Here is a 25,121-nt window from a genome sequence, read left to right on the forward strand (position 1 = left end):
GATAAAGCAATGATTTCATCTAGAATCTATTAACTATTCCTCTTGTTCTTTATAGACTTTGCATAACATTTTCCATTTCCCATACATGTCTCAATATCTTTCTTTTCTGTTCCATTTATTCTGTGCACCTCACTATCTATGGAATGTTATCTGAATGTCATTTCCCTCTACCAAATAATGTTATCTTGGCTTTTTCATGGTCTATATGCTGTTTGTTCACATGTCTGGTATATCCTAGCCATATATTACACTTTCTTATCTTTAATGTCCCCCCTAGGTCATGCATGTCTTCTAGTTTTTCCACCTACATAATGAATTTTTCTTTTTCCTTCTACTTACTACTGAAGCCTATGTCTTGCTTTTTTAATGTACATCCATAGATACCACTTATCTCTACTGGCTATTATATCTACTGCGTATTTCCTTACTATATTAACCATTTTTTGTTATTCATTATTTCTCATCTGCTTATATTTAATATGTCTTTTGTACATTTTCTTAAGTGACATAACAACCATCTTAAGTAATTATCTTGACAGTAAGGTATCAACTGTAAAGCTTTGCTTTTCTCGATTTAGCTTTTTATACATTTTCATATATTACTATAAATGACTAGATAAAGTCTTTGTATGAACAAGTCTATAATATACATTATACAATTAAAATAATGGGCCCATTTATCAAAATTGTCCCATTGCAACTAATCATAACTCAGTTATGATAAATGACAGTTTTGATAAATGTTCCCCAGTATGCATAGATATACTTCCCCCTATGTTTATTTATGACTTGTAATCACATGCCCCTTTTGGTGGGAAGGCACTCTAACAAATCCCCTTATAATGGGTTCTTCTAGGTTTTCTCCGGGGTTCTTCTGTTTTTAACAGCAAGAATAGTTTAGGAGGCTTAGCTATACCTACTTTGAAGAACAATGGAATCCCTGATATAAAGAACAAAAATGAAACTTTGCAGGAAGATGAACATTGTACTGCCATATTTGTCATATTTGGAGTCACAAAGGAATTCTCCCCTGGCATCAACCTCATAAGGGTTTTTTTCTCTCTGAATAAACTCAGTAGGGACTGGGATGTGCACACATAGACATAAAGGGGGCTTGAGCCCCTGCCCTTTTTTTTTTTTTTTTAACCTGCCCTTTGATGCCCTACTGACAGGCATATTATTGCATCTGGCTGCCACCTACAAAACATTACGGTAAAATTGCCGCAATTTTGCGCAAATGTAGCATATTGCATGTGAATATTGTCCTATAGTTGCTTGGGCTGCACAGAGCCCATAGAGCAGCAAAAACCCTCTTACTGGACCTTTTAGGACCTGCAATGACATCATAAGGTACATCATAAGTGCACAGAGAAGGAAAAGGTGATAGGGAAAATATGGAAGGTATAGAAACCAATATATATGGAGTGGTCATAGGGAGCAGTATATACGAAGAATATGAAGAAGTATATAGCAGTTCATAGGGATCAGTATATAAGGGGCTAGTGAGAAGTCTGTATTTAGGAGATAGGGGGCTGTATATAGTGGGTATATGAATGTCACAGAACAGGGATTATACGCACTTTTTTACCTGAGCCCCTGCCCTCTAAAATGTGTGTGCACATCCTTGAGTAAGGAAATTACAGAGATATACACTGCTCAAAAAACATAAAGGGAACACTTAAGCAACACAATGTAACTCCAAGTCAATCACACTTCTGTGACATCACACTGTCCACTCAGGAAGCAACACTGATTGACAATCAATTTCACATGCTGTTGTGCAAATGGAACAGACAACAGGTGGAAATTATAGGCAATTAGCAAGACGCCCCCAATAAAGGAGTGGTTCTGGAGGGGGGACCACAGACCACTTCTCAGTTCCTATGCTTCCTGGCTGATGTTTTGGTCACTTTTGAATGGTGGCAGTGCTTTCACTCTAGTGGTAGCATGAGACGGAGTCTACAACCCACACAAGTGGCTCAGGAAGTGCAGCTCATCCAGGATGGCACATCATTGCAAGCTGTGGCAAGAAGTTTGCTGTGTCTGCCAGTGTAGTGTCCAGAGCATGGAGGCACTGCCAGGAGACAGGCCAGTACATCAGGATGTGGAAGAGGCTGTAGGTGGGCAACAACCCAGCAGCAAGACTGCTACCTCTGCAGACCTCCAGCAGGCCACAAATGTGCATGTGTCCACTCAAACGGTCAGAAACAGACTCAATGAGGGTGATATGAGGGCCCGACGTCCACAGGTGGGGGTTGTGCTTACAGCCCAACACCTGACAGAACGTTTGGCGTTTGCCAGAGAACACCAAGATTGGCAAATTCGCCACTGGCGCCCTGTGCTCTTCAGAGATGAAAGCAGGTTCACACTGAGCACATGTGACAGATGTGACAGAGTCTGGAGACGCTGTGAAGAACATTTTGCTTCCTTAAACATGATCCAGTACGACCGGTTTGGCGGTTGGTCAGTAATGGTGTGGGGTGGCATTTCTTTGGGGGGGCCACACAGCCCTCCATGTGCTTGCCAGAGGTAGCCTGACTGGCTGGAGTGTGTTAGCAGTTCCTGCAAGAGGAAGGCATTGATGTTATGGACTGGCCTGCCTATTCCCCAGACCTAAATCCGATTGAGTGCATCTGGGACATCATGTCTCGCCCCATCCACAGACTGTCCAGGAGTTGGCGGATGCTTTAGTCCAGGTCTGGGAGGACATCCCTCAGGAGACCATCCGCCACCTCATCAGGAGCATGCCCAGGCATTGTATGGAGGTCATACAGGCACATGGAGGCCACACACACTACTGAGCCTCATTTTGACTTGCTTTAAGGACATTATATCAAAGTTGGATCAGCCTGTAGTGGGGTTTTCCATTTTGATTTTGAGCGTGACTCCATATCCAGACCTCCATGGGTTGATAAATTTGATTTCCATTGATAATTTTTGTGTGATTTTGTTGTCAGCACATTCAACTATGTAAAGACAAGAGTATTTCATACGATTAGTTCATTCATTCAGATCTAGGATGTGTTATCTTAGTGTTCCCTTTATTTTTTTAAGCAGTGTAGGTTGAACTTAATGGACTCTTATCTTTTTTCAACCTTATGAACTATGAGCTATGAGCTATGTGTGAACAGAGCTTGACATGTTCATCCTGAAATGATACATTCCAAATGTCACCTTCTAATTACTTATCCCCAATGTTTTAATTAAAGTGGTACCTAGGTTTAGGATAAAGGTTCTTTTTATTGCCAGAAACAGAGCCACTTGTCCATGGGTTGTGTCTGGCATTGCAGCTTAGCCTCATTTTTTTATAAAGATAGACTGCATTGCGATGGCAGACAACCGATGCAAAGGAGTGACAAGAGTGTTGCTGATCTCAAAAAAAAAACACAAACTGAAAAACCCTTCATCTAGTGTGTATTACATGCGGTATCAGACAACATAAAACTGGATTGATCTCATTAGGAACATGGGGGGGGAGAATCTATCATTCCATGCATATATTCTGTAATGGCACTTTATTTATTAAAGTGGAGTACTATGTATAATACATTTGAATCTAAAACAATAGTCTGTCTAATGTGCATATTGAATGCTTAAACTTTTTTTTATGGATATGTTAGGTTCTACATATGCTCATGGCTGGAGTCAACTTGGGCAAAAACTAATATCTGACCTTGGTAATACTGAATTGATAAATTCCCCCATGGTTAAATGCAAAATACAGTTATTCTTAGACTCATGTAGTCTCAAAAACTTGCTATTTGTTGTCATATTTAGCTATTGTAAAGTATCATCATCTCATTTGTTTATCTTTTGTGCTACTGTATTTTCCAGTCATCTTCTTTCCCGTATCATTGACTTAATCTTTTCACACATAAAAGTCCATTCCCTTCATGTCTTGCCCCACTTTCTAGTTACATGTATAGTAGTGTTCATTCACTGCATATATAATCAATCCATCATAATTTGTCTATATGTTACTATTATAATTGGCAATTTACAAATGACAATGAGCGTGCATTCAAGCACATGTATTGCAGGGATACTTAGAATGGCTTTGCAATAAGTTAATATTTGAAGACAATTAACATAATAGTTCTGCTTACTGAAATATTATTATGTCAATGCAGAAAAGACTGTATGTCGGGTTGATAATTGTTCATTAGTATTTTGGCTACTCAATGACCCAATAAGTAGAATAATACTGCTGAACAATGCAACACATATGTAACACATTTTTTCAGGCAAAATAAGAAAAGTGCTTTCTGATACAGAACTCCAAATACCCATGCATAGACATAGATCTGTACAACATTTTGGGGTTAGCTTCCCTGTCATTCAATGTTCAAGCTTGAAACATAACAAGGGATTATCAGCCAAACCAGCATTTCCTCCAAAAGGAAGAGTCCCCCATTTACAAACAATTGTCAGAACAAGGTGCTGACTGGCTGGGAGAGAGGTTTCGGACATGTGTCTGAGCATCCAGATGTTTTAAAACTATGTCTATGCAGGGGACTGAGAGCATTGTGTAAGGAAAGCTGGCCCTTCTTTTGCACCTAGAAGTTGTGTTCAAAGATAGAGATTAATTTTAATACAATGTTTATGTTAAACAGTAGAAGGGTTTAACTATGGTAATATTAATGCCTAAGAAGATTAAAAAAAGGAAAAATGGTTGATTAAAACAGTGTTTTCTTAATCACTTTAACTTTGATCAGTAGCCCAGCTGAGCATTCACCAGCATCAGCCAGTGTTGACTTTGTAAACGTGCAAGCTGCTTCTGCACATCATACCGCTACTGCTGAGCAATACATATCCCAGCACACAGTCTCACCGCTTCCAGCTGCTGCTCCGTCCTATGTCCCGCCTGCTGCTTTTTCACCTTCCAGTGAGAGGTAACGCATTTTACATATATAAGCTGTATGTTTTTTTTTCTACTTGACCACCTTCCTCTGTTTGCAGGTTGGAAATATATTAATATAAGGAGAAGCTTCTTAGTAAAATAGTGGGATCTTCAACCACTGCAGCATTGCTATATCAATATTAAAGGGGTTGTCCAATGAAAAAAAGTTTATTAGAAAGAGCCTGGGGTGCTGCAAAATGTAAATACAAAGTATACGTACCTTCCCTAATTTCCAACTGTGGTGTCCAGTGTTTTCAGCTTTTTTCTGCCTAGGATGACCCTGCAGGAACCGCCTGGTAAACCAATTACTTGTCGCAGCAGTGACTCGCCTTTGCCTCGACAACCTATTTATAGGGGTATTCCAGGATAAAACTTTTTTTCTTTACTATATCAACTGGCTCCAGAAAGTTAAACAGATTTGTAAATTACTTCTATTAAAAAAATCTTAATCCTTCCAGTAGTTATTAGCTGCTGAAGTTGAGTTGTTCTTTTCTTTCTGAGAACAGTTCTCTCTGTTGACACCTCTGCTTGTCTCAGAAACTGTCCAAAGCATTCGAGGTTTGCTATGGGGATTTGCTCAGACTCTGGACAGTTCCTGAGACAAGCAGAGGTGTCAGCAGAGAGCACTGTTGTCAGACAGAAAAGAACAACTCAACTTCAGCAGCTGCTAACTACTGGAAGGATTAGGATTGTTTAATAGAAGAAATTTACAAATATGTTTAACTTTCTGGAGCCAGTTGATATAAAAAAAAAAAAAAAAAGCTTTTTCCTGGAATACCCCTTTAAGGCTTCATAGAGAATTGACAATATCTGTGTACTGATCTGACCTTATTTTCTAATTATGTTGTTTCTAGAGCTTGGTATGTCCCCTATATATGGCCTATATATATAGCCTAACATATTGAACAGACTGAGAAATATTATAATGTACATCTTTTCATATTACTACTATTTTTAGGCCTTGCCAAGACAAAGGAACTTAGCAAGCACATTTTTATGAGAATTAAACTGGCGGTGGCTACATGCTATAAAACCCAGGCAACTTTAGGAGGTTACTTAAAAGTTTTTCATTTTATCAATGGAAATAAAATAAACTTTAAGGGGATATTCCAACATCCTATTGGTTTAAAAGGGAGGAGCCCCATAGGCTTGGTCAAACAGTGTTTTTACAGGTGCTTTTCGTTGTAAAAAAAAAACCATGGGAATATTGTGTCTGTATTGTGCTCTATGTACCGTAATTCTATGGGAAAGTGGTTGCCTGTGCACACAATATGAAAAAATCGGACACATTTTTTTGCAGCTACATAAACCAGTGACATGTTTAAAATATTAAGGTTTTAAACATACAGACACAATTTTTGTGGGATTTTGCAGACACATTTTTTACAATAAAATATGCCTGAAAATAGCATTAGTATGGAGAAGGAAGTGGCTATAAATAGTATGTCTCTCTCATCTGAGGATTCATTAAACAAATCTTTATTTTTTATTTTTTTTCAATGACCCCTTCTACAAAAAAGGAATTGTCTAATTCAAACATTTATTTTACACATTATTCCATAGATTATACAGGCACCATGAAAAGCTGACATAAAGATATCAAATGTGTTAGTATTTAAGTATCAATGAAACTTTGTTCACTTTAAAGGGAATCTGTCATCAGTGTTACCCACACTAACTTGTTGGTAAAGGTTGTAATTTGGGTGACACTGATTATAATGATACATACCACGGACCTACTCATGGCCCTGTTTGCCCATTAGACTTCTTATTCAGGTGGCAGGCTTGGTGCACTCCAGGAGCACTGACATCATGGCTGCTGCTTCCTCACTCCTCCCAGCTGTAACAGTCTTGAAGAAGCAGCAGCCATAACATGAGTGTGCTCCTGGACTGCCACCCGTGAACCAAGCCTGACCCCTGAATAAGGACAATTAGGGCCGAACGGGCCATGGATTGGCCCATAGAAAGTATCATTTTCATCAGTATCACCCACACTACAAGCCTATCCCAGCAGGTTAGTGCGGGTGACACTGATGACATATTCCCTTTAAGGGTACGTTCACACGTACATATTTTTTGCTACAGATTTTCTGTAGCAGATTTTTTTACCCACTACTAAGTCAATAAGCCGCAAAATCTGCTTAAACAGCTCTGCAGCAGAAAATGTGCATGTGTGAATGTACAATAAGACTGAGTTCACACACAATAAAATTAAGAGCAAAATACAAATGTAAAATCGGTATAAAAGGGGACATTTTTAAAAGTAACTGTGTTCTTTAAAAGTTTATAGAAAAGTATCTATCAGTGCATACACTGTTTTAAAAAGAGCCGTAATTTCAGCATTGGCCGTTTTTTAGTACACTTTCATAGAGTGCGTTATTATGGTCATTTTTATAACAATTTTATGCCTGTGTGAGCCCAACCATACTCCAGATACCAATAGAGTCAAGTAGTGTGGTGTCTGTGTAACGTACTGTAATAGTTTTGTTGTGTATTTGATTGTGTTTTTAATGTGTGTTATTATTAATAAAGTGTGTGAGTTAAGATGCCTTTCTACTTGTTAAGGGTTTCTGCTATTCCCAATAAGATGCCGCTCTACTTATTAAAAGTTTTTTTTAATTTTTGTCTAAATTATTTTGTACAAACAGTGCAAATGTCTTATAAACATTTGATGCAAAGAGCATTTTATAAAAAAAAATTAAAAATTTATAAAAATAATAAATCAGCAAATATTCTTGCTCAAAACTTGTAATATAGATTATGAGGAATGAGCAAGAACCAAGTGTTTGACACAGAATAAGTAGACCTTCATCTGAAAGCCTGGTACATTGTCGTCAGTGTCACCATGTGCTGATGTTTTTGTTTCATTTGTCTTTGCTCTGTGTCTCATGCTTTGCAATGTCATTTTCAGAGCACCTACAGCCGCCACCATCTCTCCTTCACAAATCAAACCCAACCAGGCAGCTAAGAACTTGTCCACTGCAGCCTCCACTATTTCTTGTGCCATATCAGCTCAGTCTAGGTATAAATTTGCTTTATTTGTTGCTTCTATTTGTATATATTTTTTTCTAAACCATTAACTCTTTTAGTTGTAATGAAGCAATGCACAACGATATGTTGCTTATATTTGACATTTTCTTCTAATTCTTCAACCTCTAATTTTATTACTTATTTCTTTTTAGTCACTAAATCTTTTACCGTCTGGTTTAACATTCAGTCGGAGAGTGAACAGTATTTCTGGGCTTCCTGTGGAGCTTATTATTCAATATTGGGACCATAAATAAATATGTCACCTCTCTTCTATTCCCCTGTGACTCCGCATCAAGCTCCCAAGAGGAGCCTGGGACAGATGCTGGTCAGTGACTTTACCACATTTGCCAGCCCACTCCATTTACGTACGCTGTACTGATGTGTAATTGCAGGCATCATCAGCACTATATATGGAGCATCAATTTTTCGCATCTCCCATATGACAACTGCAAGGAAATAGAAGTCCAACATAAGTGGCTATGAGTACAAATGAGGTTATGGCAATTCTATGTAGGAAAGAGTGTCAAATATTCAACCCTGATATCACACAAAAAGTGACCACCTGCCCAAGCAGTATACATATATATACAAGCAGGTCGGGAAAGTCAGTAGGACTAGTGCCACAAAATAAGGAAGCCACAAATATAATAATTCTATACAAAAAAGTCAAGCCTGTGCCCATGCAGATTAGAAGGGGGCTTCCTATGCCTCTTTCTTCCTCCCTTTGTCCCTCTTCCTAAGAGCCTAAACACTTGCAGTTTCATAGCTTCTAGTTTTAGAAACTTTCCACATACTTGCTTCTCTATCTGAGTAGTGGAAAGTGAAGGAAGCCTGTGCAGATTTATAGAAACAAGGCAAAAACATAAAACAATATTGTCCATAAGCAGTAAAATCTATAATATTTGCATAAACCTGGTTTAGGTGCCTTAATTTTTTGGAAAAGTAAGTCATTTAACTAACACATGGCAATGTGGTAAGTTGTTTTTATTGAACATTCCTTCAGGCACTTTATTTACATAACATTTCATTTTCATTTTATTTATAGTACATGCTTTACATTTACATTTGCAGGATTTTTTGCATCAGAACAGCTGTATGTAAGATTGGGCATTTGACGCTAACTTTTTAAAAAAATGTTTTTATTTTTTTTGCCATTTCAGATGCTAATTAAGACCAATACACTCAGACAACATGTTGACCTTATTGTTTTGTTTTTTTAGGTTTACAGGGTTTTAAAAGGCACATCTTGCATTCTTCTACAAATGGCACATTATTATTGGTATATGTTAGGTGGCCTTTTGGAGTCACAATCTTCTACATAATATCTACATAAATACACTTACTGGTTAACAACCTTTAAAAAGAACAACTACCACTACCTGTTCCAAGTCATTGCTACCAGGACTATAATTAAGATTTTAATATACAAATGGTTGGCACTGCTATTACTCTCACCTTGCAATTCCTGGTCATTTATTGTTCATTGCTGCATAGCAATGATACTAGATAGTCCTTAATCCAATAAAGTAGAGAGAAAATATTGTGGCACTCACTAGCTCATTTCAATCCATTTATTTACTCCCAGTAAACGGTCTTTACAGAGCACGCATAGCCCAAATACAGATCCTACCCGGACTACAGTTTTGTAAAAAATACAAAATTCTTGTCTATTTTGCCACAAGCTGATGTGCTTAGTGTCTTCTACACAACTTGTGGTCAAGCATATGTACTGTCAATCTGTCAAGACTTCATGAAAGTTAATGTTCATGAAAAAGAGTGCTTAGCTGTCTCTCTAACTGCTATAGAGTTATTTGGAGTCTCAGAATGCATGCTTGCTGCTCCATAAAAACTTTTCATGGTAATGCAGGTGAACAAAGAATTGGGCTCAACCATTCTAATGATCAGGTACAAGTACCTAGGTAGTCAACAAAGCTGCACTAAATATATTTTCTCTATGTTTCATGTTCACCATGTTCTTTCCATACTTAATGGCCTGGAGACTAATAATTTTAGGTTACTATCTAACTTTCATTCTCCCAAAGCAGCTATTTTGTATCCTGACATGTTCCTTTTCTTCCCATTCAATATTTTCAACGGGTAGACACAAATATAAGTCTCCCATGCTGCCACCAGCCTTGGAAGCCCTTTCTATTACACCTATATTCATTACTTCTCCTCTACTCAAGAAAAGAAACATACCAAAAAGAACTGGTGTACCCAAAAGAATTGGTGTCTCATATCTACCAAGAAAAGTGTATAAGAGGTACAGCTACAAAAGCTGGTTGGATATTAACAAAGACCCTTCCTTTAGTGCTGAGAGGTCGGCAACTCTTCACCCGTTTTCTGACAACAAGTGGAAAGTGTGGAATTTCTGGTGCTCTTCTTTTGTTGTCATGATTCACTCCGTTGTCAGACAAAGGTTAAAAGGAAATTATCACTTTTTTATACACACGCATACAATATATATTAACATTTCTCTCTACCTTTAAATTATTAAATATTTTAATATACTAGGCTTGTATATTAAGCATGCCACCAAAGTGGTGGGGTCGTTCACAATGTATGATTTATTGATTTTAAATAGCTTGATCTGACTTACAGTAAGACTTTCTGTGTAGAAAATGAGGGACAAAAATATAAAATGAAATGGGTAATGGTAAAAGATAAGGTAATCATAGGTTGTCTCATTCCTGGGTAATAAGCCATAATCTGTGGGGGAACCCGGTAGCACATGATCATTCAACCTGCAGTGCCCCATACAGGAGAAATAAATAACAGTTCCCATTGAATTCAATGAGAAATGCATGTAGTTCATGGACTTGACTGGTCCTCCAGGAGAAAATGTTCTTGTAGCCCTTCTTCTCCAAAATGGGAACCCTTGCTATTAACTTCACTTCAAATATAAACTCAGCTAAAATATGGATCTTTAGCCATCCATGATGCATGAAAACAATAAATGTTACAGTATTATTTTAATAACCAAACTAAAGTTATACAAACTTGATAAGTACAAACCTTTATTCTGCGAAAGTGATAATTTCCCTTTAAGGAGTTCAACTTGATTCATCACCTTGCAAGCACTTAAGGGTTTTGATATACATCCTCAACATCTGTGTGCTCCTAGTGGTGCTTTCAGACATCATGTTGAGAACTAAGCTTGTTCTTCCATTGCTTAGTAATAATGGCTAACAAATCTGCTAGCATTGTCCATTCTGTGAGTAACTATTGATTCAGTCATTCTTACTCTATCATCACTTCCTATCATAAGAACATATTGGGTGTTCACATGTTTTATTTCTTTGCAGCTGAAACCTTAGAATTAAGAATGTACTAGTATTTGGGATTACAAATCAAAGCTTTGCATTGTATCATAAATGTTATTTAATGTCATAATACTCTACTGAATATTGCATTTAATAGTGTTAAATCTGAATCTAAAGCTGTGTTACAGGAAACATAAATAATTCCTAATTTATTGATTTAAGTAACTTATGTTTTGGTCAGATTTTTATCAAGTTAAAAAATGTGGATTAAAAAAAATTAATGAATATATTAAATACATACACAGTTCTCTTTTTTGACTTAACTCCTGGCTTTGGCTTTAAAAACTGTGTCAAAAGACCTGAACAAAAACTGATCAAAACCAAAATTGGTACAGGCACCCAACAGCAAGTGCATATGTCCTATTATAGCATATAAATGCAATACAGATATGTCTCCTGCTTGGGATCACCTCCTAGGAGCTAGTGTGGAACACTACTATGAAACAATGACTCACATTCTAGTAAAATCGACCCCATCATGTACTATTTGAATGGTCCTTCTGTATTCTGCTGGTATAGAGATACTTATAGCCGCAAATTCTTCCAGTAATATCAGATGTTTGCTGGTGTGTGGGATTCTTGAGAAGGTGTTGTCTTTTTTCAGACAAAACATAACAAAATGTCTACATTTGTCAAGTCACGGTCAAATGCCAGCCGAACTGTAACGGTTTTGGGTTGCGACTTAACATTCCATTCCCAAATAGCCAAGGTCTTTTGAACAGACATCCCCAATCTTAGATAAATGGTGGAAGGGCCCTTAAAGGGGTACTCCAGTGAAAACCTTTTTTCTTTTAAATCAACTGGTGGCAGAAAGTTAAACATATTTGTAAATTACTTCTATTAAAAAATCTTAATCCTTCCTTTATTTATTAGCTGCTGAATACTACAGAGGAAATTCTTTTCTTTTTGGAATGCTCTCTGATGACATCACAAGCACAGTTCTCTCTGCTGATGTTATTATAATAATAATAACACTTTATTTATTGTTGTCCTTAGTGGGATTTGAACCCAAGTCCCCAGCACTGCAAGGCAGCAGTGCTAACCACTGAGCCACCATGCTGCCCTAAGCATGCATCTGCTATGCATGTATCTGCTATGCATGGTTGCTAAAATGCACAGCGATGTCAGTGTTCCAAAAAGAAAGGAATTTCCTCTGTAGCAATCAGCAGCTAATAAGTACTGGAAGGATTAAGATTTTTTAATAGAAGTAAAAGGTTTTCACCGGAGTACCCCTTTAAAAAGGGTCCTTTAAAATATGCAAATATCTAAAACCTCTTATCTAAAATATTCTTGTATGACATAAACTGTATATACCTATGAATATAAATATAAGCAGGAACTTTTAATGGTGTATTTATAATGTAAAGGATTGTCTTTGGTGAACACAGTGTCAATATAAAGTGTACTGGGTTGAAATATACAAATTTATACTACTGTGCTCTGATTTCTTGGGCAATGTGTTTTGTTTTAAGGTATTTGGTTTAAATGAAAGATATTTCAGTAAGGTTCATAGAGTAATTATTTAGGGCATATTTGCCTATTTGTAAATATTTTAAAAAAATGCATTCATTTATAAGGGGTGGGATTACAAGCCTCAAAATGAACATGCTAAGTGTTATATCCACATGTCTGGAATAAACCTGAAGGGTAACAGAAGTCGTCATTCTTTCAGCTTAGACATGGTCATTTGCTTTACCCCTAATGCATTGCTTTACACAAAAGCAGATTGAAATATAGTATGTATAAGAAAGACTCAATAAAGAGAAGTATTTATTACGGGTCTAAACTTCAAATGGATCTGTACTTCAATATAACAAAGATGAACTTTTGTCCTATTTTAGCCTTCATCAGCAAGCATCCTTTTCTTCCAGCTACCAGTCAAAAATGAGGTATTGGCAAAAGTAGTTTTGTGTCAAAATAAAAGTGTGAAGCACTAATGAAATTGTTGTAGTATGAGTATGGTTCTATACATATTCTATATGTACACTATGGTGTTTGTATAGGACAACACTGTTAGATCTAACAGTTTGCATGTGTATGTTTAGAAATACAGATGGAATAGGCTATTTGTAGTAAATCTTTGTACACCTATCTTTTTCTATCTAAAATACCTCTAAGATCTGCCCCCACATTCTTTAAGGGGTAATTGCACCATTAGAACCCATGTCTATATTCAGACCCACAGATATGATATTATAGTAACATGACTTTCATTCAAAAGAGGGCTGTTTTGAGACAACCCCTTTAAATCTAAACCATAAACTGAAGCTTTTTGCTATAAAAATATTTAGCATTGAGAAATGTTTCATTTAATTATTATTATTTACTGACTTAAAGTAAAGCCTGGTTTTAGAGATATTTAAAAATAACTATTATAGCTATTAGAAATTTTGTTACAGAAAACCAAATATCATTGCCATTGATACCCAGTTTAGATTATTTAGATGGTTTAAAGTGTATCATGCATGACATGATAGTGTATGTTGTATGCATGCATGATGTGTGCCAATAGACAATAAAATTAGTGTTAAAGGTGTACTCCATTAGAAAACATTTTTTTAATCAACTGGTGCCAGAAAGTTAAAAAGATTTGTAAATTACTTCTATTTAAAAATTTTAATCCTTCCGGTACTTATCAGCTGCTCTGTATTACAGAGGAAGTTCTTTTCTTTTTTTAATTTCTTTTCTGTCTGACTACAGTGCTCTCTGCTGTCATCTCTGTCCATGTAAGGAACTGTCCAGAGCAGGCTATGGGAATATGCTCCTACTCTAGAGAATTCCTGGACAGAGGTGTCAGCAGAGAGCACTGGGGTCAGACAGAAAGGAAATTCAAAAAGAAAACTTCCTGTGGAGCATACAGCATCTGATAAATACTGAAAGGATTAAGATTTTTTTAATAGAAGTAATTTACAAATCTATTTAACTTTCTGGCACCTGTTGATTTAACCCCTTAAGGACTCAGCGTTTTTCCATTTTTGCATTTTAATTTTTTCCTCATGACCTTCTAAAAATCATAACGCTTACAATTTTGCAAATAAAATTCCACACTATAGCTTATTTTTTGCGCCACCAATTCTACTTTGCAGTGACATTAGTCATTTTACCAAAAAATCTATGCCAAAATGGAAAAAAAATTCATTGTGCGACAAAATTTAAGAAAAAATATCATTTTGTAACTTCTGGGGGCTTCCGTTTCTACACAATGCATTTTTCAGTAAAAATGACACCTTATCTTTATTCTGTAGGTCCATACGATTAAAATTATACCCTACTTATATCGTTTTGATTTTGTCGTACTTCTGAAAAAATCATAACTACATGCAGGAAAATTAATACGTTAAAAATTCTCATCTTCTGACCCCTATAACTTTTTATTTTTCTGCGTAAGGGCCGGTATGAGGGCTCATTTTTTTCGCCGTGTTCTGAAGTTTTTATTGGTAGCATTATTGTATTGATCGGACTTTTTGATCACTTTTTATCCATTTTTTCATGATATAAAAAGTGACCAAAAATACGCTATTTTGGACTTTGGAATTTTTTTGCGCGTACGCCATTGACTGTGCGGTTTAATCAACAATATATTTTTTATAATCGGACATTTCCGCACACGGCGATACCACATATGTTTATTTTTATTTACACAGTTTTTTTTTTTTATAGGAAAAGGGGGGTGATTCAAACTTTTATTAGGTAAGGGGTTAAATGACCTTTAACTTTTTTTTTTTTTTTGCAGTGTTATAGCTCCCATAGGGGGCTATAACACTGCACACACTGATCTTTTACACTGACCCATGCAAAGCAAAGCGAAGCAATCAAACGCAGATCGGACACGACGGAGCAAGGTAAGGGGACCTCCGCTCGTGTCCTAGCTGATCGGGACATTGCGTTTTTATCATGATAGTCCCGATCAGCTTGACTGAGCTGCTGTTAAGCTTTTACATTTGTTTTAGACGCGGTGATCAACTTTGATTGCCGCGTCTAAAGGTTTAATAGCGCGCTGTACAACCATCGGTGTCGCGCGATTTTAGCCCAGGGTCCCGGCTATCATAAGCCACAGGAACCGACCCGGTATGATGACCTCTATAGATTGCATATACCATTTGTTGCATTCACAGTGACTGAAACACTTTGAAACATTCCCACAAGAAACTAACATATTAGTAATTACTACAAGTAAGATAGTAAACAGCAACTAAATAAGTTAAAAATAACTGATCCACATACAAAGCAAGTATTTAATTTTTAACTTATTTAGTTGCTGTTTACTATCTTACTTGTAGTATTAACCATTTAAAGACAGCTATAAGTGAACAATTCTCTAATGACTACAGGCAGCTGTGATCATTTATCTGATAACTAGTTGTCAACTATGGATTTCATATACAATTCTCCTCATGCAGAATGTATTTATTTGTGTTTAGTTCTTCTAGCCAAGCTTATTCTTCAGTCAGTGCTGCCAAAGGTCCCATGCCTTATGGAGGGTATAATGAACCTTCAGCTCCTGCTGCCAAGCCCCGAGTAGTGACGACTGCAAGTATCAAACCATCTGTGTATCAACCAAGCCAAGGTAAGAAAACACCAGATATAGCGTAATAAAAGTCTGCAATAATGCTTCTATAATTGCCATTTTCTTCAGTAAGGACAGTGTGAGGCTGAGGTCACAGGAGACATAATTGTAATTGTAATAAACGTACTGGTTAAAGGGGTTCTCCTAAAAAATATTTAACTGTGCTCAGGACTCAGTTAAATAAATTAAAAAAAATCTTACCCTCTCTGCTGCTCCCCCCCCCCCCCCCCCCAGTGCACTGCAGTTTCTTGTCAGTGGCTAAGGTGGACAAAGTTGGTCCATGAGCACAGTAAAATAGAAAACAAATTGGAATACCCTGGAATACCTCTATGAAAGAGATATCTACCAAACATAGCAACTTGCATATGCAAGCAGTAATGGCTCTTGAGAGAAAAAAAAACAAAAAACAGCTGGTTTTGCCGGGGGAAGCAACAACCAGTATATCACATGGTAGACATTTTGTGGCAGGTTTGTAGTGTTTGCCTGTTCTTGATATGGACAAACTTTGGTGTACTATGAGACGAAGTTTGGCACACAATGAGAATAATTTACTAAAGGACACGTAACTACATAATACATTTTTCCAAAGATATTTCTTGAGTGTCTGTATTGATAGTTTATGAGACTGACAGAAACAGAGGTCATCAGTTTCCATAAGAGCAATAGTATTTGAATGGAGTGGCAGAACGCATGCTTGACCATTGCTCCATATAAATTTCTCCTACCACTGAGCTCCTACCATAGCCCCATAGAGAATGAAAGAAGAGCTGGCTGTGCACCGTGCTTCATTCATTTGGAGGACAATTTTCCTCTATTGTTGTGGTCAGATAGGTTGTAGAGGTTATTCCCCCATCACTGTTGGGAATACCCCAGAGGTCCTTATAGATCTATTAAAGAAGTGTTAAAGCGTACCTGTCAGATCCAACAAAAAACATTTTTTATATATCACTCAGTACCTAACCCTGATCATGTACATCTAATTCTTATGTCAAGCACCTTTATTTATTTTTTTATTACACTTTTAATTTAGCTCACTAGTCTTAATTCCTCTCAAAGGGAGGGGGCGTGGCCTCACTGTGCAGGTCTCCGCCCCCTCCCTCAGTATGCTGTCTGCTCACATCTCCCCTAGCATTAGCAAAACTACAACTCCCACCTTGTCCTCATTTACAGAAGCGGGACACAAGCTGTGGGAGGATTTTTCCTCAGTGGGACGATTTTTCCTCCAGCTGTGAGCCCTGCGCTTACAGCTGTCAATCAAGGAAGTGTTGGCACTTTCAACGTGTTTCTAGCTCGTACCGAGCTCTTTATCAAGATGAGCACATCTTGATAAAGAGCTCGGTACGAGCTTGAAAGCGTTGAAAGTGCCATCACCATCCTTTATACCTTCGATGTTGGAATAAAGAAAATTTTTTATGGGAGAAGCGCCACGTTTGGAGAATTTTTTCTTTAACAACTATAATCCATTTCTGATTGCTAACCCTTTTGGAGGATCGGGTACTCCAAGGCTGCTGACCAGCTCAGTGATATGCTGCTCCAGATGTTATGCTCTGAGCATAACCAACTCCGGTGAGCATAATTTATTTGCAACCCTTTCTGATTTATACACAATACACTAGGATCGCATTCCTCTCTCTCTCTTTTTGTCTCTTCAGTTAATAATCAAGGAAGTGTGTCCATGACATTGATGATGCATGGACACAGCAGGACTAGTATGTATCCAAGCAGGCAGGGGGGGCAGTTGTTTGACTGGCTTTTCCAGTACGAAATACTGAAAATTTTCTAATGAAAGCAATTGCAAAGCCTATTGGTTTTGCATGCTTTACAACATATCAATAGTTTTTTTTTTTTTATCTGACAGTGCCCATTTAAGCACTTTGAGTAGGTTAGAACAGCAGTTATATCTTTGATAAGCGTACTTAATGTCTACAGGACCAAAACTGCTTTTTCCCATGATTCAGGGATTTGTATACTATTATAAAACCACAGACACAATTATTGGTGCAATATCTCTTTACCACAAACTCTCACACACTTAAATGGACCTAAATTACCTTGTAATACCACAGTTGTCTTGTAAAACATCTATTGTACTATGGTAGCCACAGAAACCATACGCATACTCTTCTTATTTAATCTAAAGGGGTACTCTGCCCCTAGACATATTATCCCCTACTGACCACTGGGACCCCTTGTGATCTCCTGCCATGTACCCTCGCATTCTGGACATTTATGGCGGATGTGGTTGTAACATCACATCCCCTCTATTTATGTCTATGGGACCGTGCATGACAGCTATGTTTAGAATGCCGGGGTGCCAAGTCCGAGATCGCTGGGACCCCCTGCAATGTCTGACCAGACCCCTCGCAATCAGACATCTTATCCCCTATCCTTTGTATAGGGGATAAGATGTCTAGGGGCGGAGTAGCCCTTTAAAGGAATTGTTCAGGATTAGAAAAAGATGACTGCTTTCTTTGTAGAGCAGTAACATCTGATTGTAGCGAAGTAATTTCTGATTGTGCAGGAAACATTACAATAATTAAAAGGATTCAACCACCCAAATTTAAAGCATACCTGTCAGTTCCCACAAAAAACTAAAAATAAATATGTTACTCAGTACCTAATCCTGAACATGTACATCTAATTTTAATGACTCCAGCACCTACATTTATTATAAAAATACCACTTTTTAGTAGCTCACAGTGTTAGAAATCCTCTCATGAGAAGGGGGCGTGTCCCTCCCTTGTGGTGGTGGAAGGTGATTGGTGTGTCTGCTCGTGCAGCATTGTCCATGAGGCATCTCTTGTCCATGACTCATGGACAAGCCTGCTGCTGCTAGACTGGTTAGTGTCCGAGAAGGTATGGGGACCCCAAATGGTGGGATTTTCGGGGGGCCATTTTCTTTAATAAATATATTTAAAAATCTTTAAACAACCATATTACAAAAAGGTCTTATTTTCATTAGAAACAACATATAAAAATGTGTTGGATCTGACAGTGCCACTTTAACAAAAAAACAAAAAAAAACAAGTCTTGTATAAATAATATATATTGAAACCAAAAATCGGTCACATAAAATCTGATCTGCACAAGGAAGTGGTCTTCTCAAAGAAATGGCCTTTTGGAATGCTTTCACTGTATGTAATATTTATGTGTTTATGTTTTATTATTTTTGTTTCTTTATATTTGTCTTATTTTTTATAACCATGTTTGTTTTATTAAATATTTTGCTATTGTGATTATTGATAAAGACTCTGATACCATGTTGTGATGGTTAAAGTTAAACGCTGATACCATGTTGTGATGGTTGTCAAATGCTGTGCACAGTATCCCTTTCATGGTTCTGGGTGCTTACTACAGGCTTTCAGCCCCAAACATAAGCAACATGTTGTGCCAAGGGGCTAAAGACAGTAATGAGGCAGCTGATAACTCATCACACTTTTTTTGTAATGCTTCAAAATATTATTTTATGTTTGGGTTTTGTTAGCTTTTTCTTCCTTATTTCACATACATTCCACTAGGTGGCATGCCAACCCATACGTTTAAGGAGTGCAATAGAACCAATAACAATGTGAAAGAACAATTCTACCGCAACATAAAATGAATTCAAATGGAATAATGGCGTTCAGCATATGAAAATAGGCTTCTCCTCCATAAATGGCATTTTTAGTCTCTGGTCTGTGCCAAGCAATACAGCCAAGGCATTTTATTTCTGCACCTGCTCTCCCTTATTCGCCAATGGCTTTTGCTTGTAAAGAGAGTGATTTGGCTAACAGGTATATATTAGGTAATTGCTGTAAGTTATGGCCTGTAAATGCGGTATTCAAATATAGAAGCCATAAAATGGAATAAATTCTCCTTCACAGCTTTCACAAGTTATGACAAGGTTATAACTACAGCAACAGTACCCAGAGGGTCTGTTCAGGTGTGGAAACCATGATGCATGAGAGAGGCAAGAAAACAGCCGCAAAGTTTAATTGCACCCAATCTTTATTTAACGTAAGTGCAAGCTGGTTTATTCCACAAAAGTGTCCATGCAATGTTTCAGCTACTATATGATTCTTTCTGAAGCAAATAACTAGTGTAACCCATACTATATAAACCAGCATGCACATATTTCAAATCAAGAATGTGTGCAGTTGCCTTCTATGCCGATTTAGGTAATATTTGTAAAACAAATAGATTTTTCATATTAATGTGCATTGTGTTGTACAACAATAAGTTGATCATGTGTTGTCCCTTTGCTGGGACCCTCAGTGATCAGCTATAATTTTGGAGTAAATCCAGTAGCAAACACAGCATGCCTGCAGCACTACCACAGGAGAAATAAAATATTGCATAGTATTCACTGTCCACTTAAAACAACATACTTTTGTTATCAGATCCCCTGATTATAAACTTATAACAGAAATCTGTCATCCACAGGGACATGGCAACACTGCAGAAGAAATTGAAGGGGTTTTCAAGGGACATCTGTAATGCCTGCACTACTCAGAGCATGGGGCCAGAAGCTCTGTACTGAGGTTGTAGTAATGCTACACCCCCACTACACAGAGTATAGAGCCAACTGCTTCTTGCCCCATGCTCTATGTAGTAGGAAATGCTGGGTATGTCCACTCTGTCGGTCAACTATTAATGTCCTATCCTGTGGATACGCCATCAGTAATATTTCCCTGAACAACCCTGTTATGATTCGGCTAGCTGGATGTGGATCCTCTGTGTCAGCGAGGGATTGGCGTGGACCGTGCCGGTGGACCGGTTCTAGGGTTGCTACTGGTATTCACCAGAGCCCGCCGCAAAGCGGGATGGTCTTGCTGCGGCGGTAGCAACCAGGTCGTATCCACCGGCAACGGCTCAACCTTGCTGACTGCTGAGAAGGCGTGGGACAGAAGGACTAGGCAGAGGCAAGGTCAGACGTAGCAGAAGGTCGGGGCAGGCGTCAAGGTTCGTAGTCAATAGCAACAGCAAGAGGTCAGGTACACTGGTAAGGCAAACACAGTAACGCTTTCTCTGGCACAAAGGCAACAAGATCCGGCAAGGAAGTGAAGGGGAAGTGAGGTTATATGGACAGGGAGCAGGTGGAAGCTAATTAGACTGATTGGGCCAGGCACCAATCATTGGTGCACTGGCCCTTTAAATCCTAGAGAGCTGGCGCGCGCGCGCCCTAAGGAGTGGAGCCGCGCGCGCCAGGACGTGACAGCCGGGGACCGGGACAGGTGAGTGACTTGGGATGCGATTCGCGAGCGGGCGCGTCCTGCTATGCGAATCGCATCCCCGCCGGCAGAGTCAGTGCAGCGCTCCCGGTCAGCGGGTCTGACCGGGGCGCTGCAGAGAGAGGAACGCCGCGAGCGCTCCGGGGAGGAGCAGGGACCCGGAGCGCTCGGCGTAACAAACCCCTTCAAATAAGAAAATGTAGTATAACTCTGCTCATATCTGGTGGGCATTGGCCACTTGATGTTTTGTGCACATTCAGAGATCATGAAGTCGTGCTAGTTCTACTATCTCAGCCTGCCCCCTTCCAGAAGGAAGAAAAAGTTATACTGCTGAGATGGGACCAAGCCAAAAGTAAGCCATCAGGGAGTGAGGAAAAATAAAATGTTTTCTGCTTCCTGCATAACCCATTTAAGTAAAGTAGTTATGCTGCTATTTCTATCACAGTTCAGTTTATGACTTATTATTCTCTTTGCATCGGGGGGCCATGATTTCAAGCTATATTCTGACCATATTCACCGCAGGTGCACTGTGAAATAAAGGTAGATATAGGCCAGCAGCTAGATGTTGTAGAGTAACAACACTTAACATTGTAGATGTTCTAAAAACACAGTACGGACATGTAAAAGGGGTACTCTGACGTCATGTAAAATAAAAATGCTGCAGAGACATATAGCATTGTTTACCTGTCTGCACTATCTATTTGTTTTGGGGGTCTAAGACCTGTATTTCCTAGTTGTAGTTCCTGGTTGAGCAGTTGCTCAGTACTACTTTTCCCAGAATGCCTTGCTTTCCCCCAGCTCTTCATCACAGCCCTCCACAGTCAGTTCCCAGCCCAGAGCTGTTTCAGAGCATTTCTTTTTACAGCAGACTATTGCACAACCAGTAAGGTTGTATTGCCTGCTGTATTTATTGCCTGTCTGCTTCTCTGCCTGTGACATTGCTGTAAACATAACTCATTCTACCTAAATGTCCCAGTATATAAAGATATACTGTATATGATTAGTGTTGCTCGCGAATATTCGCAATTCGAATATTATTCGCGAATATCGCATATTCGCGAATTCGCGAATTTCGCGAATATAGCGCTATATATTCGTAATTACGAATATTCGTTTTTTTTTTTTTTTTCACAGTACACATCACAGTGATCACCCCTCTCTGCTTCCAGCTTGTGTGGTGTAAAGAAGGCTGTAATACTACTGTGTGAGACTGGCGTGCGAAAATTCGCATATGCGAAAATTAGCGTATGCGAAAATTAGCATATGCTAATTTTCGCATATGCGAATTTTCATATTTGCTAATTTTCGCATGCGTTTATTTTCGCAAACGTTTGCTAAAATAAAACGAGAATATAACGAATATGCGAATATTCGCGAATATATGACGAATATTCGTCCATATATTCGCGAATATTCGCGAATTCGAATATGGCCTATGCCGCTCAACACTATATATGATAGGGAGATGGTGTTGTAGGGTTGGTCAGAGTTGGTGATATCACTTAAGGGGCAGGGCTTGCATTTAGAGACGAGCTCCAGCTACACCTCCTGGGACAGCAGAGGATGGTGCATTGTCTCGGAAGAGACAGGAGCTGGGGAGCTGCTAAGGCAACACCACACTGACAAAGAAAGATCTACACAACTTTCTGTCGGAAGTATTTCAAGCAATAATATGCTGAAGCCAGCACAATTAGTGATAACACTATATTAGTAAGTTATACATGTTGGGGAGTTAGTCATATCTAAATGTTATTTTCTCATACTGGAATACCCACTTAAATCTCCTGTTTCCCCAGCGCTAGGGCTCTTGTGGTGCCCAACTAGTCTTTGACTACATCCCAGCAACAATGGTGTGTTGTATGGACAGGCTAACTCTGCAGCCAATCCGTGGCCACAATTATCATGCCAGTAGGTATGGCTTGTGACTACTGCATATTATCACTGCAGGAAAATAACCAAAGAATAGCGTGGACCACTGGAGAACCATCATTTGGGTGGCATAGACTTTTATTACATATTATACAGATATATTTTTTTACCCTCCTTTAAACTGTAATAAATTTGCAAGTTTTCGTGTCAGCAGACACAACGTTAAGTAACCAGCATTGCGTGATCCCTGTTCTACATACATGGCTGCTTGCTGATATATTCCTGCATATCAGCTACGTTTCTAAAACAATTTCTGCAACACACGATACTGAATAACTGACTAATGGGGGCTTTATCATGTTATTGATCTGCACTACATTTTGTGTGTTACTCTGTTACCTGATGCATACAGAAGTGACATTTATTTTCTCACTGCTGTTTTCTGAAAAAGCATATCTGATTTTTATTAGTCAGTTTAGACTATTATTTTATATAACAATATGAATCAAATTTTCTAATGAAAATCAGGATTCAGTCAATTAATAACCAATGCAAGACTAAAGGATTATTCACATTTTTTAATGGGATGGCATATTAGCAGGACATACACTAACAACATAATTGTTGGGGGTAAGAACTCTGGGACCCCAGCCAATCACCAGAATAAATGGGGCAGGGATGTTGTAGTTCACAACAGCTGCACAGTGATAGCTATGACTGCAACAAGCAAGGGAACATCTGTGCTGAAACAGCAGCGCCTAACAAATTAGTGCGGGTCCATACAGGTTGATCCCCAGCTATCACTATTCTAATAGCTTATCTTAGCAAAATATAATCACTTACTACTGTAGGAATCTCCCTTTAAAGTTCTTTAACATTTCTAATTGGCCACTAAAAAGTCAACTTTTGGACCACTATCTGGTCTCCTGGTTCCAAATATTTTTAAAGGAGTTGTCTAGGTATAACATGAACCAGGTATGGTGATGTGATGAGTGGGGACCTAGAGCATCAGTGCCGCAGCTGTGGGGGTACATATACACGTATATAACATTTTTTTATTTTATTTTTATTTTAGGAAATAACAGATATAATAATTTTGTTTTTTAGAGTGCGGAATGTAAAAATGTACGTTTTCAATTGAACATCCACCAGCTGACTTTAGTATATTTGCATAACCAATAACAAATGTTCTTGCTGGGCATATGGACGTCATATAATATTTATGAAAACTGGCCTATCACCAAACCAGTGTGAAACATTAATGGAACATGTTCTCTTTTTTCAGTTGCTGAACAATGTCAGGTTGCACACTTTTTTAGCTCCAAAAGGGATCCTAAGTGCAAGATCACCTCTGTTCTTTAACCTTTTCCCACAACAGCCAAGTTGGGCTTTTGTGACAGTGATTTTTTTTATAGTTTTTCCATCACTACCTTCTGAGAGCTATAGATTTTTGGGGGTTTTAATTTTAACAGTTGTATTTTTGGAGAGCTATAGATTTTTGGAGTTTTAATTTTAACAGTTGTATTTTTTTTTGGGGGGGGGGGGGGTTGAAATATTTAGTTTTTTAAATAGCATTCACTATATAAATGACATGTAACTTTATTCTGTGAGTCTGTTATTTTGTTTCTTAAACATTTGCACAATAAAACCTTTTTGTTTGCAAATTTGTATTTTCTCTTTTCACCATAACTATTTGATGCCTTGATTTTTTTGCGGTATGAGATTAACTTTTCATTGGTACCACTTTACCACTTGACTTTTTTTTGGTAGGGAAGGAGGCCTCTGATAAAGTCTAATAGGTTTACTTAAATGGGTAAAATCTATTCATATGTTATAGAGACATATCAAAAGTTCTGATCAGTCAGAGTCTGAGTGTTTAGACCCCAAACTGAGAGAAGTGTTCACCTAGCTTGATCTCTTCAGGCTCTGTGTCGCGTGACTGAGACAGTCACGTAATGTAGGTCTATGGGACAATCTCCATCACATAGACACAGAGCAGCGTCACACTTCTCCCTCTGCTCATTCTAGTAATCACATTGTAAGGAAAGTGGGGAGATGTGCTGACAGAAAAGCCTCCTCCATCTGCCTAATCACTTGCATGCCAGGGTTGACTGCAGCATCTAAGGCATTTAGGGACTGCAAACAATGTAATACATGCTATTTTTTAGAATATATTGTGCAATAATTTTGCTAAGCAGTAGGGAGACAACCATAGATAAGGA

At 38.2% G+C, this 25,121-nt stretch overlaps 1 protein-coding gene across 4 annotated transcripts in view; it reads left to right on the forward strand.

Annotated features, from left to right (window-relative positions):
- Positions 1-25,121, forward strand: part of LDB3 (LIM domain binding 3) — a 201,262-nt gene that overhangs the window by 140,174 nt on the left and 35,967 nt on the right. For 3 of the 4 annotated variants that reach the window (XM_056530802.1, XM_056530804.1, XM_056530805.1), the window contains 4 exons: positions 4,716-4,892; positions 7,812-7,922; positions 13,095-13,142; positions 15,675-15,820. In XM_056530802.1, coding sequence (XP_056386777.1) covers positions 4,716-4,892; positions 7,812-7,922; positions 13,095-13,142; positions 15,675-15,820 — 482 coding nt within the window. The remainder of the gene's footprint in view (positions 1-4,715; positions 4,893-7,811; positions 7,923-13,094; positions 13,143-15,674; positions 15,821-25,121) is intronic. The other variant, XM_056530803.1, reaches the window with a different exon arrangement.

Source organism: Hyla sarda, chromosome 7 (assembly GCF_029499605.1).
Source record: "Hyla sarda isolate aHylSar1 chromosome 7, aHylSar1.hap1, whole genome shotgun sequence".
NCBI classification, from domain to species: domain Eukaryota; kingdom Metazoa; phylum Chordata; class Amphibia; order Anura; family Hylidae; genus Hyla; species Hyla sarda.